A 20805-nucleotide genomic window follows, 5' to 3' on the forward strand; every position below is an offset into this window, starting at 1 on the left:
TCAGCGACCAAGAGCTTGTGAAATAGACCAATGAGGTTGAAGGAAACGTTGACTGACAATGATGGACGTTTAGATCCGCGTATAGGCAGTTTAGGACCGTATAACCTTGTATTTTCTTTGGCATTTATGCGGTAGTGAAATGGAGTTTCCGTTTAGCAGAGAATCAGGGATGAGGTGATGTTATAATGATGGTAAAGAGCGTAAATGAAGACTCGGTACGATTTAGTTTAATTTAATTTAATTTAACATACATTCTCTTGCATGCATTCAGATATACTTTAGTTTCCCTTCAAAGAAAAAAATACACGGCATGACAGTAAAAAAACAAAACAATCACCATACAATGTTCTCTGTTTTGTTTACATCGAAATAAAAACAGTAGTCCGTGTCTGAATACACAAAATCACTGGAAATGAGAAGGCTCAAACTAGCGTTTTTTCACAGTTTCCATACTAACTTTGGGGAAATTTTGAGGAATAGTATTTTAAACTAGATTTGATTAGAAATGTAATTATTTTAGCTTATTTAAACTAGCCAGTTGCCTCTAGTTTACTCACTGCTGAATTAGGGGGAGGGGCATTCTCATTCTAGAGAGAACTTGATTGGCTACACCTGTGAGTGCAGGATGATGTCATCAATGGTGTTGGTCCGTTTTCTCAGGAGAGAAAGACTGGAAAATTTAAACATGTATATCTGCTGAAACTTTGTGTTGTTAACTGTTAGGAATACAGTAGCATATGGATTTAAAGAAACGAAAATCCAGTTTGAGACTTGAATGAAAGGTGTTGGATGGAAACCTGTGGGTGCAGATTCCAGGCAGGAATCTTTATTGCATTGTAACACATCCAAACAGTCTATCTGACTGATATATATCTGCTGAAAGTGGTGATAAAGTACAGAGCACATTGACCAAGAGGTGACCCTAGCAAACAGTCTTTTACTTTGTTCTATGTCTTGAAGAGTCAAAAATCGCAAAAATGAACACACACACTCTCCCATCCGTGAGTCCATAAGGCGTTCTGCTCCAAATTGTAGGCTACAGCTCCTCATTCATTGAGAGTACAACAGCTATTTAAACAAATCTCCAATTCATGTAAAGTATGTACTTCGCTGGTGATGGAAAAGTGTGAACTTCTGAGTATATAGTAAGACAGAATGCCATTACTGGGTCATAAATTGTGTTTTAACATCACAGATCTACTGTTTGCTTGTTAGCATTAACATCTAGCCAAACATACTACCTTAAAATTACTTTCGTTAATATTTAAAATATTCAAAAACTGTTGTGGAAATTTCGGCCTTGCATTCCTTGATACTTTTCTTCATCTGAAAGAGTCGAAAGAGAGCCATTACAAAAGTCATCTTGTAAAGGGTTGGGGAATATTAGCCGAAAAAAACATGCATGAATTCATGCACTGAAGAAAATTTACTGCAAGTATGCATACTATTATAATATTTGACATACTATTTTGCAGGCCTTATTCATGAAGCACAAGCACAATCAATTTCTGTGTAAATACATTTTCATAAGTTAACCAATTAAATGTGTTTAATGAATGATACCTTGTGTTTTGACACTATTTAGGGTGGATGGTTTGGAATTTTAGAATCAGTTAAACATGAGTTCCGGAATCTTCAGTTGAGAATTCCAGAACTCTCGTCTCATTGAGATGATGATGATGATTTTGGAACACACAAGGGTTTCAGCATTAAACTGCAGGAGCACAGCTGATAAAACACGTGTTTCTGGAAACAGAGGCACTTTCAGTCGTACTGTGAGTTGAAAAGAAGGAAGTTAGTTTTTTGTCCATTCCCGTAGGGTGTTCAGTAGTGTGTGCACTGGGTTACACACACACACACACACACACACACACACACACACACACCCACTAGGAGTGTAACAATATATTGTGTCACAATTTATCGCAATACAATGAGAAAAAAATTCAAGTTTTCAGAGTTTTGGTGTCAGTACTACATTAAACTGCTATATATAATGTTGAATATAATGTATAATAATGCAATGGGGGAATATTTGTGGGTCCAGATAATGCCAAATGTTTCTGTTACCAGTAAAAAGTCGCCTACATTATTTTAAATATATCTTGCCAGTGAAAGAGTGCAAGACAGAGTATTTTAGTATTCATCTAAAATAATTCTGTGTTTTAAGCTTCTGAATCATGAATATGTTTATTCCGGTGTCTTTATTGTCCTGTGCATTGGGTTTCCAGGACTAAGACAGTTCATTTACACCCACAATGTAATATAAAATTTAGCATTTTAATCAACAGCACATTTTTTGTTAACTTTTTACCATATGTCTTGGAGTATCGCAATAATATCGTATCGTGAGTTCAGTATCGTGATATGTATTGAATCGTGACATGAGGGCATCGTTACACCCCTAACACACACACACACACACATGCTCACACACACACACACACACACACACACACACACACACACACACACACACACACACACACACACACACAAGCGTCCATTTTACCGCGTCCAGAGGAACGTACCCTGTAAACCTGAATATCATGGTCCTGTTGAGCAACAACACACATGAAGAGCACATCATGAACCTCAGGAATTCAGGACAGCACCTCTTAGATTCTGCATAAACCAGTTCATCGTTCGTCCTCACATCCGCTGTTTTATTTTTGGTGAACATCACTCCAGTGTTCTTATATACTGTAGTAGGCATAAATAAACTCTGTCTTTGACCTTTCTTGTCCATTGTTCAACAAAAAAAGGTTTAATTGGAGTCTGTTTCTCCGCACACACACATGACCTGACTCTCTCTCTCTCTCTCTCTCAGGTTCCCACTCCCAGTACTTTCCTCATGTGCTCGTAGACGACGTAGGAGATGCTGACGGCCGGGATGACCTTGAGGAAGTTGGGAGCGATGCCTCGGTAGAGTCCCACCACGCCCTCCTGGGCCACGATACTCCTGAACAGGCTCAGCATGGACATCTGAGGAGCGCCTTTCATCGAGGCTGAGAGAAGAACAGAGGAAACAGAGTCTCAGACGCCAAACATCTTCAGGATCAGGCTTATTTTAGTATCAATAACACATTTCTGATACAGAACGTCAAAACTGCGAGAATACAGTCTTCCGTAAAAGTGTGGGGGTTTTTTTTGATGCAATGCGCAAAAAAAAAAAGAACTTCTACGAAATTTTGACTTTATTCTCAAAATATTATGACTTAATTCTTGTAATGTTTCGACGTCAATCTGAAAATATTTAGACTTTATTCTCGTACGGTTCGGTTCAGTACGTTACGGTTCAGGGCTTCCGTAAGAAACGGTGCTTTATTCACAAACGATGCGATATTCGCATATGTATATTCCTGACTTGTCTGTCTGTGCGTCCGTGTCTCACCCTGGGCCTGCATGCGTGTTCGGATGAGGGCGAGCGGGTAGGACGCCAGCTGTCCACAGGTGCTGGACACCGTCCCACAGCCCACCAGCACCAGGACACCCGGGTCGGGCGAGCCGTCGGTGTGACGCTGCAGCCACGCGTTCTTCAGCGTCTGAGAGAGGAGGACAGCGTGAGGAACAGCCTTTATGAGGGAATTATTCTGAGCACACACACACTTTCACACACGCACATACACATACACACACACACACACACCTCGTAGACGGCGAGGTCTATGCCCGCATACGGGATGATGCCCAGTATATTGGGCAGGTATCCTTTATAAAAGGCCAGAACGCCCTCCTTCACCAGGATCTGCTTGGCACAGTCCGCCGCGCTCGAATACTGCCCTGTTTTACGAAGAGTGAGACGAGTCTTCAGCACCTGCAGATCCACAGAGAGAGAATCGACACCAGGACAATATACTGATCAGGAGGCTTCAGGGAAAATATCACAATAGTAGAAAATAGAAATAGAAAATATCACCAAAGTTTTGGAAATGTGACTAGTGAGACCTCAACATACAGAGTGATCTTGATGTTTACTGTGTGCACTTACCAGCTGCCGTGTGTGTGTGTGTGTGTGTGTGTGTGTGTGTGTGTGTGTACCTACTTGACTATATTTTGGGGACAAATTTGAAAAGAAACTCATTTTATGGTCATCCTCATTTGTAAATCTGGTATAAAAATTATTAAAGGTTTTTTAAAAATGTAAAAATGCAGTAAGTTTTGTGTGATGGTAGGTTTAGGGTTCGGGTTAGTGGGTTAGTGGGTTAGTGTGTGTGTGTGTGTGTGTGTGTGTGTGTGTGTGTGTGTGTGTGATGGGTAGGTTTAGGGGTTGGGTTAGTGTGTGTGTGAGTGTGTGTGATGGGTAGGTTTAGTGTAAGGACACAGAATATACAGTTTGTACAGTATTAAAACCATCAGGTCTATGGAATGTCCCCATTTAAATAGTAAAAGTAAAAAGTAAACGTGTGTGTGTTTACCTCCATTGGGTATGTGTGTGTGTGTGTGTGTGTGTGTGTGTGTGTGTGTGTGTGTGTGTGTGTGTGTGTGTGTGTGTGTGTGTGTGTGTGTGTGTGTGTGCGATGGGTAGGTTAGGTTTACCTCCATTGGGTATATGATAGTTTGAGCTGTAGCTCCAGCCAGTGATCCAGCGACGAATCTCTCCTGAACTTTCAGAGTTCCTACTTCTTTACTGCCTCTCATCAAGCGCTTAATCTACACACACACACACACACACACACACGCAGACACACACAGACAGAAGTGGCTGAGCTTTGACTGGCCATCCACACATCTGAGTGTAGAAGAAAAAGCTGTACCTGTTCGTAGGCCAGGAACTTGATGGCCGTCTCGGGTGCGATCTTCAGCACGTTGATGCCGTTTCCCCTCCACAGCGCAGCGAGTCCTCCTTCCTTCACCATCGCCCGGAGCCCGCGCCACACGTTCCCCTTATCTGAGCTCTGCCCGTGCACCTACACAATCATTCACTATCAGATTAGCTTTTAATGCTTCAGTCAAACTAGAACACCCTGACATAATAACTGAAAAACTGTTGAGTTGCAGTCATATGACCTCCAGGGGTCACTGTGGTGCTGGATATAATATATTCACACAGAACTAGGTTTTTGTTAGCTTGTTGTTTAAGTCCCCCTGTAGTCAATCATTGTATGCCTTAAAACTCATCTTTGATCACCAAAATGACATCTTTAAACGTTTTTTTCATGAAAAAAAAATCTTCATGCCTTGAATGTAACTCTACACTCTTGTCTCATTTAGTATACAAGGTTCTATGAATATGCAAATGAGCCCCGCCTCCACTCACTCACGCCAGCTCAGAGATCCACTCGTTGACGATCACACGTTGATCTGATTGGTTACAAGGTAGTTTGTGACGTCAGAAACGCCAGTGTTTTTGAGACTGTCTTTGGTTCACTGCAGTTTTAAGGAGAAAATACTCAGCAATGGTTTCGACTTATGAATTTACACATGGTTTGTCTTAAAGCGTATTAAAAACACCACATAGACATCACAGTGAATATTCAGATCTGTGTTTGTGCTGACGCTGAGCCAGAGAGAGCAGTTGTCATGTATTAAACAGCTTTTCAACCCCACAGTATCATTATTTCTGTGTTACAAATATTCATATAAGTTTATAGTTCGGATATAAACACTGATGTCTACGGTAGCGATCAAAATAGAGCAAATCTCCTTTTGAAAGTAGCAGACATCCCAACCTGCACAAAGTCATTTCCGGGAGTCAAGACATCTCCAACGGGGGGGGGTATTCGGTTCTAATTAGTTCGGTTCGAGAAATCTCCAACGGGGGGGGTCTGATTAATTCGGCTCGAAAGTAGAGATAAAATCCCGAGGCACACACGCACACTAGCGCACACACGCAAGGTCTCTCGCTCCCTCTCTCTGCCGTGCGCGCGCTACGCTTGCGCGCTCTTGCTTCCGGGAGATTTTAACTGATTTGCGGGCATCAGGGAGCCGCTATCAATATGCGGGAGACTCCCGGAACTTCCGGGAGACTTGGGATGTCTGAAGTAGCATGGCGCTTCAAATAACGATTATATCAATTACATCGTTACACCAGTAGGTGGCGACAAGTCACTGTTAGAAAATGTAGTTGTCATTGAATCAGTCATTCAAGAGATTTGTTAAAAAAACCCGCTGTTTCATCCAGTAATGAAACCGATTTTTAAAAAATTATTAATTCAGATTAATTTAACTTTTTAAATAGCAATTTTACATTTTGTCATAACATCTAGCAAATTACATGTTATTTTGTTTAGTTTGTGAAAAATCGTCTATAATCGTGCAGCAATACTAGATTGTACTGCGGTAGCTACATTGCTAGCATTTCGAAAGCAAAAGTGAATCTCCAAATGGAAATCTGTCATGAAATTTGCATCAAAGATTGCCTAGATGTGTTTAATAGCCTGATGTTTTGTCTCACCTGCATAAAGACCTTGAGTCTGTCGAGCGGCGCTGTTCCTGTCCTGGACACTGATCCCGCCACAGCGCCTGCCATCAGCTGCCGCCACACGAACCCTGACTGCTTCTCCTTCTGCGAGAACTCATCCGGGACCGTCAAATGCTCTCCGATATCCAACATCTACACAAAACCGCATTCACACAATGGAGTTAAAGAAAGAAAGAGGCTTGTTTTGTAGTCTCAGCTGTGTGCGATTTGCTTCGTACCACCGAGTGTTTCCAAAACTGAGCGATTTCCTCCATGTTGTGCAAAGGGTTAAACAGGAAGTGATCTCGCCACTCCATCCAGTCGATAGTCATGGAATGGTCTTTGTCCATGCTGAATGAACACAATTTCAGAAGTATTGCATGTCACAGAATCACTTAAAGGCAATTTAAGGCACTTTACATACATGCTAAGCTCAAACACGCGCACCTTTGCAGTATTTTGGCAGCCAGTTCCAACGAGACGTCCACGCCGAGACTGTGTAACGACTGCTGGATCTCCTCAGCGTCAATTTCACCTACAAAACACAAACGCTAATAAGTATAGATACTAACATTGATGCAATAGCATAGCTGCTAACGATACTGTGAGGCTAAGCTAATAAGGATGTAAGTGTTAACAGTAATATCACAGCTGCTAATACGAGCTTAAGAATGATTCAGAAGCATAGATGCTAATGGTAAATTGAGGGTATAGATGCTAACAATGATGCAATAGCACTTACGTCACTTTTAGCATAGCCTCACAGTATCATTAATGGCTATGCTATTGCATCATTGTTAGTATAGATGCTAATGGTAAACTGAGGGTATAGATGCTAACAATGATGCAATAGCATAGCCATTAATGATACTGTGAGGCTATGCTAACAGTGGCGTAAGTGTTAACAGTAATATCACAGCTGCTAATACGAATATGATGTTTTAAAGCTTAGGAATGATTCAAAAGTATAGATGCTAACGGTAAATATTGGGTATAGATGCTAACAACGATGCAATAGTTATGTATAACAGTGATGTAACAGTGCTTAAGGTAATATCATAGCTGGTAATGCTAATCTGACGTTATAGATCCTAAAGTATTGATGCTAATGCTAATATGAGGAAATATATGCTAGCAGTTAAAAATCATAAAATCATAAAAATCACAGACGCTAATGCTAATATAAGGTTATAGGTGCTCAAAGTGATGTAATCGTATACATTTTAAGACTATTGTGAGGTTATAGATGGAAATATTAATATTTTATCTGTAACTTGAACAAAGTAAAATTAGAACATAAAAAATTAAAAATAAAAATCATAAAAATGTTGCATATTCTAACAGTGTATTAAGGTTACAGACAGATCAGTGTTGTTATTGTTAACTAAAACTATTAAAAATAAAGCTGAAATCAAATAAAATATAAATATTAGATGAAAAAAATTAAAAACTTTACCAAAAAAGTAAAATAAATGTTGCATTGGCAACTTACTGAAATAAAATAGTTGAAGTATTGCTAAAACTGAAATAAAAATCAATTAAAGCTAAATATAAATATTTTTCTTAAAAAGTAATCAAAATGACAAAAGCACACAATAAAATGACAAACTAAAATAAAAAAATGAAAACTAACATATAAAAATAAAAGCTACTTTAAAATATTAATAAATATTATAATAGAATAAAAATAATGCTAAAATAACAGAGATTCTGCCAGTAATGTGAAGTTGACAGAAACCAACCGTCATTGTTGCGGTCCAAGCTGCGAAACATGAGTTTGAGGCGCTTCTCGTGTGAACGCAGATACTCTGTGAACTCTTCGAAATCCAGCTGACCGTCGTGATTGATGTCTCCAGCTCGAACAACCTGCTGAATGTATGGGCATACAGAGAGAGAGAGAGAGAGAGAGAGAGAGAGAGAGAAATGGGGGGGGGGGGGAGAGGAATGCCAGGAAACATTAGGAGAGGTGGGATGAGGGGTGCAAATGAAGAAGAAAAGCACATTAAAATTATGCAAAGCCACCAGCCCACCAGCAATCAGAGCTCAGACGGTTAGTTTCTGACATTAACCCTTACACGCACACCTCTCGGGTCTTTAATGACGTCCTCCTCATTCATTTTTTTTAAGTTAGATATTAACCTTCCTAGTATTCCTCAATCAATTCATTATAAACAACATATCAAGGAAAAACTAAATTAAATTATAAAAGAGTTCCTGTTTTCCCCTTCATTTTGTATAAAAATTGTATAGGGTCGCTAACGACCCGAGGTGTGTAACAGTGTAAGTGTATTTTTTTTCTGCAGAACAATAAGGCCTTGTCCACACTAACACTCTTTCGTCTGAAAAACGCATCTTTTTCTCTCTGGTTTGGCCATTCGCATACACTGAGACACAGAGTTTTTTGCTCTCAGAGGTATTTGATAACGATGACATAAGTTTAGTCATGTGACGCATATTGAACCCATAGACATCTATATGCTTTATGCTTATTTATATGTTTAAATGCTTTTATGAGGGTTCATGTATGCGCAGTAAGAAGAATTTAACGTTTTCAGACATTTTAGTGTGGAGGAGAAACTTAGGGGCTGTTTACACCTGGCCACTTCATGCGTTTTCTCAAATCAGATAGCTATCCGATCGTAAAAAGACCAGGTGTAAATGCCCTCCGAAGCGCATTCGAGACGGATTTGAATCCGATCGCTCAAACCACTTCAGGAGGAGGTCTGGGCCACATTCCAGACGAAACTAGACAAGTGTAAATGCATCTGGTTGTTAAAACCACATATGTAAATTGTACTCCTCCCAAAAATGCTAAAAAAATAAACGTGTGAGAGTGTGTTATAGGCTATATGTGATGTTATAGCCAGATATGACGACGCTACTGGAACACGCATCACCGCAGATGAGCAGCTGAGCAGATCTAGGCTATTCATTAAGCCAACGTGCAAACTATCGCAAATCAAAGTGAAAGTAAGTCGAAGACGCTTAACACACAATCATCTTCATTAAAAGTAAAGAAACGAAATGATCTTACCAGGGCTGTTGCTGCTCTCTCTTATTGCGGTCTTTGATTTTGAAATTTTAGCTGATGATCAATAAAATGCAGCTCATATCTGTTGCTTTCGGTGACGTGCACTCCGTTAAATCTGCATATAGCGCGGGAATTGAAGATCGGATTTAAATCCGTTTCGCAAAAACACATTTATGTGACCAGGTGTAAATGGAATCGTTTTGATAAATCAAATAGCTATCCGATCTGAGAAAACGCATGAAGTGGCCATGTGTAAACAGCCCCTTAGAAAACGCTTAAAAACGCTAATGTGGACTGAGAGCGTTTTGAAACTAAAATGGCGTTTCCAAATCTATCCGGATCAATGTAGACAAGGCCTAATGAATCTTTGATGATTAAATAAGTGCAGTGCACTTTTATTCCACAAGGTGGCACTGTCTGAAACACTATGATGAAGTGAAGTTTCACTCATAGTTACTGCAGGCAGAAAACAAAAGAATAGGAAGAATCATCAGCAGAACTTGAAACTGCTCAGTGATTTATTGCAGAGCAAGCACTGAATGCAATCGATGGTGGATCTGGTGGAGAAGCTGCCGGCAATCAATAGTTGATTTTGGAGATGTTAATTTTAAGGATGTTTGAGATTGTGAATATGATCCAGATGCTGAATGTACTGGGAAATGAGCTCTGACGAGGACAGTGATGATGGTATAAAACATCTGATAACAAAATGTCCTTTATTTTATTCTTCCGTAATTGTTACTCTAATATCGGGAGAGTTTTATTAATCAGGCGATTTATTATCGCGACAGATAGAGATCCATCTCTGTTAGATATAGATTCATGCATTTAAGGGTTAATCACTGAATCTGAACATAGTTAGCAACTGAAAACAACAGAGAAAGCCAAGCGCAAAACAGTAGCCTGATAATGAGTTCTTAAAGGGATAGTTCACCCAAAACTCATTATTTACTCACCCTCAGAGTTTCCCAGGAGTAAATACATGGTTCACGTCCAATTTTTGATTAGGAAACTTGTATTTACGATAAGTCCAATAGCATCCTAGACAGCAACGTAGTGTCGGCCCAGATCCGGCCCACATCTGGACGCCGTTGAATCCATACCGGATCTGGGCCGACACTATATTACTCTCTGGGATGTGAAGGCAGCATAAATATTTCTGACATGATTCTATCCATAATTTCTGTGCTAGAGAGTTGTGGAAATAATCATGCATCTGGCTCTGAACTACGAATTAGAAGAAAAAAAATACAAAAGAAATTACAAACGCATGTTTTTTTTCAGGGTGTCGCCCCGTGACATGCAGTTCCCAGCGCAGCATGTCTGAACGAGTTTGACCTGAGCTGTGCAAACTTGAGGATTAGAGAGGCATTTCGCTGCAGGTCTCAGGCTTTTGGGTTTTAAAATCAAGCTCAATTTTATGGTGTCAGGACACTGTGAACAAACTGACCCACATTGACTAAATAATAAATCAGGATGCACAGGTTACTGTCGCTTTAAATCCACACTGGCACTCATTCCAGTGTTCAAGGCAAAACCAGGCCATTATTCCCACAATCTCTGGTATGTTATAGAGTAAACTGCCCTGTAAGAGAACATCTGCCAGTAATTTCACTCATTTAACTAACTTCGCCTCCTCTGTGGGTAGTAGACGTCTACACAATGTGTGTTGTTGTGTTTATTTATGTGAGCCAGCAGTCACATGGTATTTACTCTCACATGGATCGACTCCAAGACGCTGACCTTTTGCACACTCTACAGTCAACGTGTGTATTTCTGTGAGCATGCGTGTGAAGTTCAATACTTTCGTCTCAATATACATTCATCCTCATGCAAAATGCACTTTAACATTCAAAACCTCAACAAGCACGATATAACACTACAAAATCAAGTAAAAAAAAATCAATGACACAAGATGTTCGCAGGCAAACAGATCAATAACCTAATCAATCGTGCTGGACTATAACCTACAGGTTTAGAGTACAGTGTGTTGGTATATAAACAGCATGCCATGGAGAGATTAGATAACTCAGATTAATTCAACGCCAGTATGTGTGTCTGTTTTGATAACTTCTCATTGTTTTGTGTCCTAGGCCTTGGGTTTGACCTTCTGGCATTATATCATAGCAAGAAACAATTTGAGCAAATCACTAGACCAAAGTGTGAGCAAAAATAGTGATTGACTTGGCAAACCCCATTATCTTATGCTTAAGATCATGCACCGCAGGTGATGTGGGTAGACGGTTCACACACTAGTGCTGGATTATGTCAGATGGCAGGTGATGCTGATTTAGTGCCAGCGGGTGATGTTGCCCTTCCTCGGTTCCTGCCACTGACCTTGAGATCATTAACTATTAAGCTCATAAACTAGTTCATTAGTGCTGCAGGACATACTCTTATTATCTGCCCTGTTCCTGACCCCGGCCTTGGAAACCAGCTTTGAAGTCTTTCACCATATGAAGCACTGAGAGTTTGAGTATGTTGGTAAGTAGCCATATAATGGGTTATACTCTCACTAATGGCTCCAGCACATCTATTTCTAATCTAAGCTTAACATCAGACGCAAGTACACAATGTCCAGTACATGATTCAGGACGCAGCCTTTATCTTTAGACTTGAGCTGGGATGCCCCGCCCACTGTACATTGTGCAATCTCATTGGTCGGTCAATGAATAAATAAGCATCAAGTAGAATCTGATTGGCTGCGATTGTATCGCGTACTGCAGCATTTTCACTTTCAGTATGTAGACAAATTACGCTAAGGATCACGTGACCTGCTGGAGGTGCATGTTATTATCTCCAAATCTGCCATTAAACCATAAACCTGTCTATTCATAGACAGTTAACCTGTTCTATAAATAGGTTACTCTTCCGTTATGTCTGTGTGTGTGTGTGTGTATTGGGTTTCCTTTCTTCCGTACCTCCTCCACGGAGCTCCACGACACCCCGCGGGCGGCGAGCCCGATCCGCAGCTCGTTCACATCGACCCGCCCGTCCTTGTTCAGGTCCAGTTGCTCGAAGAGTTCGGCCCAGAGACGCTCGCGCTCGGGATCGGTACCGCTGTCCTGGCAACGCGCCCTCGTCCACATGATGATGGTGTTATATCCGCACGGTGACGGTCACCCGTGGAAACGCATCGGTCAAAAAGACGGAAGACCTTCGCGTTCAGCGCGCGTCCAAAAAAGGAGCTGTTCGCGAAATAAAACCCCTCGGGGAAACCAGACGGTGTGAACCAGCTGTGTGTGTGTGTGTGTCGCTACGAGAACCAGGAAGCTTTCACAATCATGAATACAGCTCTTCCAAGAAATCCACGCGAAATCCACCTGTTTGTATCCATAAGCACAGCGGTGTTTTAAAGGGAGCTGAAAGTACCGCGCATTAAAACATGATGAACGCGCGCGCGTGTGAGTGAGTGTGTGTGTGTGTGTGTGTGTGTGTGTGTGTGTGTCGAGGACTGCAGTGAGTTACTGCTGCCGCAACTCACCGATACAACAGCGGCTTCAGATTACACCCTCAGGAAGGGCTTCCTAACAGCATATGGGTGATACAAGCAGATGTGGACAAACTATCCTGAAGAATCAATAGAGAAACAGTGTTTAATCTGGACTAATTATTAAATGCAGCGACTTCTTTCTGAGTCAATCACCAATACAGATACATGACACAGTAGTTGCGCGATGAGGTGTTTTGTAGGCTATATATAAATATAAATAAGTACACTTAAGGTTGTCATTATAAATAGTAGGCTACTTTAAATTACATTAAAAAAGAGAAAAAATAAAAAAATACAATTCTATTTGGCATTTTTCATCAATGTAGCCAAATGTTCTTAAAACCAAGAATAAATCTCTTTAAGTTTTCAGCATTTTTATATTTATTCCAAAAAATAACTAAAGGCAGTAACAATTTAATCAAAATATTTTCATTTGTGACCTGATGTGCAGCTGTTCTTTTTAATAGTAAACTTATTTTCGGACCATCAGTCATCAAGCTCGGTAAACAACATAATTTCCCCAAGCTGATTGCTCACTAAACCCTCTGTCATCATGCTTTCAGGTCCTTTCAAGATTGATTTTGACTTGACAAAGTGGTGACTGATAAGTGTGCGTTGTTTACTTGCTTTTTAATAAGGCCATCGTTTTGTTAAAGGTCCCATGACATGCTACTTTTTGTAGGCTTTAATATAGGCCTTAGTGGTCTCTAGTACTGTATCTGAAATCTCTTTTCAAAAATTCAGCCTCGGTGCAGAATTATAGCCACTACAAGCCAGTCCCAGAATGAGCTTCCTTCCAACAGGCCGTTTCGGTGTCTGTAGCTTTAAATGCTAATGAGGAGGAGAAAGGCGGCGCAAGGTGGAGGGTGGGTGTGGCCTTGACCATCTTGCGCAACGGTACCGGTCCGTGCATGTTTACGTTGGAGATAGCAATGGCACGAGGACACGCAGTCATTCAAGCATTTCAGTTTGACCCAGAATCTGATCCGGATGGAGAAGCAACAACTCAGCGGTTCCAGCAGGACGTTTCCGAATGGTTAGTTTAAAATATTATGTCTGGATAGGGTACTTTATTCGGATGGTTTACAGTTATTATCATGTAGCTAACGCTAACCTACTGTTGCCTTTTCATGAGAGATCTGTAACATCTGTAATTTATCTTATTACAATTACATCATCAAGCTCTGCGATCTTGAAATGCGGATATCGCGCGCGCCGTATAACCAACAGGAAAACGGTTATCCAAATAACAAAGAAGTGTACAACACTCGCGTTACAGTGTGTGTATTCACACGCATAAACTGCATAGCTAATGTGACAGCCACATTCTAAGTGTAACAATCTAGGTAACCATAAACTGTAAAGCAACACACTTATATATCATTAGTTGACTTACTTGTCCGAGGTGTGTAGCTGAGCCAAAGAGAGTGATCCAGACTTTAGTTTCAGACGTTCAGCAAGCCCAGCTCTGTATTAACCCTTCGGTGTTCATTTGTAACGTTACATCCAATTATTGAGCAATTGTTATGCTTCGCTCGCTCAAAAGCCATGATATCTCTCGTGGACAAACTAAAATCGCGCGCGTTCCTACTTCCTTCCTAGCTCATTTTCTCATGGGCGGAAAATATTCTCTGGGCGGGCAAAGCAGAGACAGGGGAGGTAACATTCCTCCTTATAACGTCACAAGGAGGAGATTCAAGATCAGCGCGATTGAGCTTCCATTTTCTCAAAGGCAGAGAAAGATAGCAAAAGCTCGATTTACATCGATTGAAATTTCTAGACACTTGGGGACCATATACAGGCTAGGGGAACTCATATTAATGTTAAAAAACCTCAGAAAGTGAAAATTTCATGTCATGGGACCTTTAATTCAGGCTGACTCGTGAACGCGCACGAACAAAAAGAGGCGGGATTTATCGCACCGATAACATCCAATCACAGCGCGATGGAGGCATTGCCTCCTCTTTGACCCATTCATTCTCAATTACATCTTTAAACGTTTTTTCCTTGAATTGAAAATTATTCATGGCTTAAAATAGCCTAAATGTAACTCTACACCCTTGCCTCATTTAGTGTACGTGGTTCTATGAATATGCAAATGAGCCCCGCCTCCACTCACTCACTCAGCGATCCACTCGTTGACGATCACACGTTGATCTGGGGTGCGTTTCCCTAAAGCATCGTTAGCCAACTATGGTCGCAAGTTCCCTCGTTACCAATAGAGTTCAATGGACATTGCGATGAACTTGCGACCATAGTTGGCCAACGATGCTTTCGGGAAACGCACCCCTGATTGGTTACAAGGTAGTTTGTGACGTCAGAAACACCCATGTTTTTTAGACTGTCTTTGGTTCACTGCAGTTTTAAGGAGAAAATACTCAGCAATGGTTTCGACTTTACATGGTTTGTCTTAAAGCATATTAAAAACACCACATAGACATAAACAACATTAAAGGCTGGACTTTCACCACAGGGGGAATTTAGGGTTTAGGAGGAAGTGGGTTTGCATGGTTTCAGAATATGTTTCAGTTAATCTATCAGAAGAACCACAATGGTGTGTTAGTTCACACCAATAACAATAACTACATTAGCGTCGTCCACACCAGTGGATATGGCTCTGTTTATTTTAAGCCTGTGCTCGTCTGCCGCTTTAAATATAAAAAATAAAATAAAATCGTTCTGAAAGTGATTCCAACACTATGATTTCTCTGTGAACTCTGCTGTTCTTTACTATTGAAAACAACTTTTAGAACTAACTTCATATTGTTATCCTTATAGTTATCATCCTTAATGTGAACGGGCCTTAAGAGTAGATAAACACATCTAAAATAAAAAGATATCTGGTTTTGTGTGGTTAGATGGTCCAAACTGGTTGTTTATGATCATAAGCTGGTCTAGATGAGCTAAACTGCTAACCAATTTTTGATCTGGAGAGACCATAATGATCAGTCTGGTTAGACCTAGTACTAGTAGACCTCAAGAAAAAGGCTACTATGTGGCAAAAACCAGTTTGACCACCTTAAAGGGTGGATATTCTACCCAACTATTCTGACAATATTTACTCACCCTAATGTCTGCATATGACTGTCTTTCTTCCATGGAACACAAACAAGAAGCTATATGTATAAAAGTAAAAAAAAATAAAAATTAACAGGGACGGATAATATCAAGATTAATTTGTCATTTGATTGATTTATGTGAGGAACAGCCCTTTTTTTCTGAAACTATCCCTTTTGTTTGTTCTCAGTTTTACAGCAGTGTCTGAAAGAGAAAATGAAGCAACATGAGAACAATAATCTGTGTTTGTATGTGAAATAAAGCTTCACATACACACTCTGGGGACATCAAGGACTTATTTTACATCTTGTGAAAAGGGTATTATACACACCTTTGAATGCTAATCGAGCTCAGCAAATGTCAGTGACTGGAAACAAGCTAATCCATGAATTCATGCTAGGATCAGCACACAGATAACACACTGCACACCTGTTCCTTCAATCGCCTTTCCCGACACACATACAGGTGACACACACACACAGGTACACACTCTCTGAACAGGGCCGCTGTCAGCTGCTGTTCACACTAACTGTATGAACGTCAACACGAAGCAGTCATTGTGTTGTGTTCTCGCCCGACAGCTGTGCGTGTTGTTTTATAACCGCAGGATCAGATGAATGTCTCTATATAAGAGCAGGACGCGGGCGCTGGAGACGTTTGATCGTGTCTTCGAGGTCGGTTCTCAGGTCGAGCGATGTGCAAGGGGTTGTCCGCCATCCCCTCCTCATGCCTGGAGAAGTGAGTATCTGTGCTTGTGGAAACACAGGTTTTACTGCAGCATGAAATTGTTCATGGGTGTGAATTGAAAGTGTCTTGATGTTTCAGGGCGAAGGGCATGAGGGTCAAGCTGTCCCACCTGGCCGAAAAACAGGACTGGGTTTACAAACACAGGTAACACAACTGCACTGCTCTCATTTAAAGTCATTTTATGGGTTCAGGACAAGTTAGGCTCAATCAACAGCATTTGTGGAATAATGTTGATGATTACCACAAAAATGTCCACATTCACTCCTTTTCTTTACAGAAAAATCTTGATGTAAGGCCTGTTCACACTAATAACGATAACGTTTTATTATAAGCTTGTAATTAGGGTCTGTAAACTTTAAAAATAGCATTTCAATAATAAAGCCCACAAGATGTAAACAATATGTGTGTTAACATTATTTTAGAGTAAACAAAATTGTGTAATAACCTTAATGTATAGAGTTATACAGGCAACAACTTCTTTAAAGGCCTTAACCTTCTGGTGCAGTTGGGTCATTTTTGACGAAAAATTTTAACGTTTTCCCATCGGAATGGTACGAAACTTGGTAAAGGTTTTGGCACTTGCTATGTGAACACACACACCGAATATGATTCGAAAAGGTTAAATGGTCCTGAAAAGAATAGTTACGCTTATACTGTTCACAGTCAAAAAATGTTGACTGCATTAGAAATGAATGGGAAACGAGTTTCATCTAGTGGAAACGTCTGGTACTGCACCCGAACAAAATCTTACTGAAAGCTAATTTTTTTAGATATCAACGTCAAATTTGGAACACAACTTGTTTGGCTTTGACTTTTTCAGCATTTAAGAGTAAAACATACTTTGGAAAATATATATTTCTTATAAAAATTTTAAGTATCCTAGTATTTTTCTATGATTTACGACAGTTTAGTTGGTTTTCAGGTCTCTGCTGAATTGATGGATTAATATCATTTATAAATATGATTTAGTACCATAAAATCCAATTAAAAATACAAAATATTGCATTAAAAAAACATCGAAATAAAATATAAGGTAGAAGTACATTCATTTAATTGAGGAAAAAAATCGTTAATTGTTAACGGCCACACGAGGATCCAGACCGACCGTTAAACATGGCGAATGAGAACTTTGACGCAGAAATAGCTATTACATACTATTTAATATTAATTAAAATAAAAAAAAAAGTAAATACAAATGTAGGCTATGCTTCACGTTTCTGGAAAAAAAAAATATATAAATCCAGCGCCTCACCAATGACTTTCTTTGCAAGAAAACGAGGTGCGCGTCGAGGTCATTTTTGTGGTAATAAAATACTATCGATTGAGGTTAGCTACATTTTAAATTAATAAATTACAGTATTAATTTAAGACATAAAGAAGCTCAACAAAGTATTGTTTCTTCAGAGCGAATGAGGAAAAGCTGCCTCGGGACTTGGAGTCTCTGCTCAACAGCAAACGTGAGAAGACAAACAGTAGCTAAACTCTCACTTCTGTGTTTAAAACTGAAACTCTTCGGCTTCTTCAGTCAGTGTGCTGTTAACCTCTCTTCGGCCTCTCCACAGTGGGCGTCCAGGCCTTCCGCTGGTTCCTGCGCTCGGAGTTCAGCGAGGAGAACCTGGAGTTCTGGCTGGCGTGCGAGGAATACAAGAACTCATCCGGGTCCAAACTGGCGGGAAAAGCCCAGAGCATCTACAACCAGTTCATCAACCCCGAAGCTCCCCGCGAGGTGAGAGACGAGACCCCCGAATCAAAAACAAGTGAATTATTTAAATTAAATGTTTTAATTTTAAGCAAATAAGTAAAAATATATATAAATTTAAGGTCTGTCAAATCAATTAATCGCATATAACATTATTTTTTGTTTACACTAATATTAGTGTGTGTGTGTAGCCTATATATATATATATATATATATATATATATATATATAAAAAAAATTTAAATCAACAATAAAGAGTGTATTCATTAACATGGTAACTCTTTACAATAAGGTTCTTTATTTCTTATTTAACATGAACTAAGAATGAACAATACTTCTACAGCATTTATTAATCTTAGTTAACATTAATTTCAACATTTACTAATACATTAAAATCAAATGTTGTGTTTGTTGACACTTAATGCACTGTGAACTAACATGAATGATGAAGAGCTGAATTTTTATTAACTAACATTAACAAAGATTAATTAATACCTTAACAAATGTATTGCTCATTGTTAGCTCATTTTAGTAAATACATTAATGAACCTTAAAGTGTCACCATTCACTTTTTAATATACTTATTTATTAAAATGTACAGATAACATAATATTTATATGTATTACACATAACATGTACAATAATTTAATTTAAATCTGTATAATGATGCATTAATTTAAATAGTTTTACTTCAAATATGTATATTTTGCATCGCAAGATAATTTGCCGAGAAATGTGTAACAACGTTACACTGCAAAACATCTTTATGGTCCTAAAAAGAGGCTTGGTTAAATTGTTCTGAAGTGAACCATGAGCCAGACATGTTCTGGACTCTCAGCTGACGGTGAATGTTCCTCAGGTGAATCTGGACAGCGAGACGCGCGAGGGGTTGACGGGGCTGATGCAGGAGCCCACGCCGGACACGTTTGAGGAGGCTCAGCATCGCATCTTCTCCCTGATGGCCAAAGACTCGTTCCCACGCTTCCAGCGCTCCCTCAGAGTCCTGTGAACCCTCGGCTCAGGCTTTAGCTAAACTGCTGTCTGTCTGTAGAGATGCTGAGCCTCGCTCAGGTGGGGCGTAGTGTAGTAGGACATCAACTCTTCAGCCATGCTAAAACCTTGTGTAATCGCTCACTGTGCCTTTGTATGTTTAATCCTGGTGATTTAATAAAGTAACTTGCATCAAAATGGGAGTGGTGTGCAATGAAAGCAAGCTGTCAATCACACTGAGAGCCAATCAGTGGTGAGAAAATAAAGCAGAGAGGAAAACCCTCAGGGATTTTACACTCACAGACTAATGAAGTGTGTGTGGTTGCTTAACAGTGGAAAAACTTGCTCCGGTTTATGAGATAAACACACAAAGAAGGGAAAGAGGCTATAAAACCAGCATACGATCATAAAATCAAGCAGATTTAAGTGCTTGCCCATGACAAAATCACTGTCACCAGGCTAAATTTGTTCAAATGGATATATTATGAAAGGTCACAATCATTTTACAAATAACAGTCACAGGTCTCAAGGATCATGGCCTGTTGTATAGTATCAGTCAACGGGAAGTTGTGTTTTTATATGGCGCCATCTAGCGGCTGTATGGATTTGGCTGTTATTAGACGATCAAAAAAAAAAAAAGTTATTTAGATGATCCAGGAGCTGATTTTGGGTGTCCGGGTGTCCCGCTTTTCCCTGGGGTTTTCAGCACACTCAGTTTCTTATGAAGAGTCAAGCTGGCCTTCTGTGTGACTTCATGTTCAATCCTGTTCCTGATGGCCACCTCCAAACCCTGCACAAGCAATACATGCACTCCCATTACATCGCTATTATTGGACACACCCGGGGTTAAAAGGAGGACTGGGTCATGTCTTTACCTTCTTCAGCTTCTGCTGTTGGACCACTTGTGCTTTTTTGGGTGCGATGATCCTTCCTGGAACAAACAGGGCACTGAATACACTCACATGTGGCTATTTCTGAACAGTATAGTATTTATGTCATGGAATGATATAGTTAAAGTAGTAATAATAAACTAGAATGCGGTTCCGAATTCAGCAATGGTGATTTTACGGAGAAAAAGTGCGCATGCGCGTCTGCACATTAGCAAATGCGTTCACTTAGCACGCTGCTAATAAGGAGTGTCTGTTTAGCGCTTTTACGTCCAGAAGAACAGCGCCTCCTCAAGAACACAAGATGTTTACCTCCTTTCTTGAGTCCTTTCGGCTTTTGTATATGCTTTTTCGCTCCGACCCGCTGCGCTTTAAATTTCTGTTTGCCTTGCGCCATTTTTACAGTCTGATGGAAACCGGAAGCAGAAAGACGCAAGACACGAAATAGAATAAAAGTCTTTAAAAACCTCTTGAGTGAAATCTAAAATAAAAGTCTCT

General features: G+C 40.0%; 3 protein-coding genes across 7 annotated transcripts; 1 reads left to right on the forward strand and 2 right to left on the reverse strand.

The window, feature by feature from the left end:
* Positions 1-221: 221 nt before the first annotated feature.
* On the reverse strand, positions 222-12949 carry slc25a23a (solute carrier family 25 member 23a). 5 transcript variants are annotated; one of them, XM_081362034.1, is made up of 12 exons: positions 12356-12924; positions 8146-8272; positions 6851-6938; positions 6643-6754; positions 6398-6556; positions 4758-4910; positions 4540-4653; positions 3650-3817; positions 3395-3545; positions 2850-3008; positions 2532-2553; positions 222-1326 (listed from the first exon to the last, which is right to left on the reverse strand). In XM_081362034.1, the coding sequence occupies exons 1-12, from the start codon at positions 12521-12523 to the stop codon at positions 1323-1325; spliced, it is 1425 nt and encodes a 474-aa protein (XP_081218160.1). In that variant the 5' UTR covers positions 12524-12924; the 3' UTR covers positions 222-1322. The 5 variants fall into 5 exon arrangements, with proteins under 5 accessions (XP_081218160.1, XP_081218159.1, XP_081218158.1 ...); XM_081362033.1 differs by lacking the exon at positions 222-1326 and having other exon boundaries at positions 2267-2553; positions 8146-8269; positions 12356-12949; XM_081362032.1 differs by lacking the exon at positions 222-1326 and having other exon boundaries at positions 2267-2553.
* LOC308688730 (regulator of G-protein signaling 4) lies at positions 11704-19614 on the forward strand. The gene is made up of 6 exons (XM_081362038.1): positions 11704-11918; positions 16592-16722; positions 16810-16875; positions 18136-18188; positions 18294-18457; positions 19290-19614. The coding sequence occupies exons 2-6, from the start codon at positions 16679-16681 to the stop codon at positions 19437-19439; spliced, it is 477 nt and encodes a 158-aa protein (XP_081218164.1). The 5' UTR covers positions 11704-11918; positions 16592-16678; the 3' UTR covers positions 19440-19614.
* A 270-nt stretch (positions 19615-19884) lies between these two features.
* Positions 19885-20805, reverse strand: cUnh19orf53 (chromosome Un C19orf53 homolog). The gene is made up of 3 exons (XM_081362039.1): positions 20620-20805; positions 20296-20351; positions 19885-20210 (listed from the first exon to the last, which is right to left on the reverse strand). The coding sequence occupies exons 1-3, from the start codon at positions 20702-20704 to the stop codon at positions 20061-20063; spliced, it is 291 nt and encodes a 96-aa protein (XP_081218165.1). The 5' UTR covers positions 20705-20805; the 3' UTR covers positions 19885-20060.

This window comes from Scardinius erythrophthalmus (genome assembly GCF_964197995.2).
Source record: "Scardinius erythrophthalmus genome assembly, chromosome: 3".
NCBI lineage: Eukaryota > Metazoa > Chordata > Actinopteri > Cypriniformes > Leuciscidae > Scardinius > Scardinius erythrophthalmus.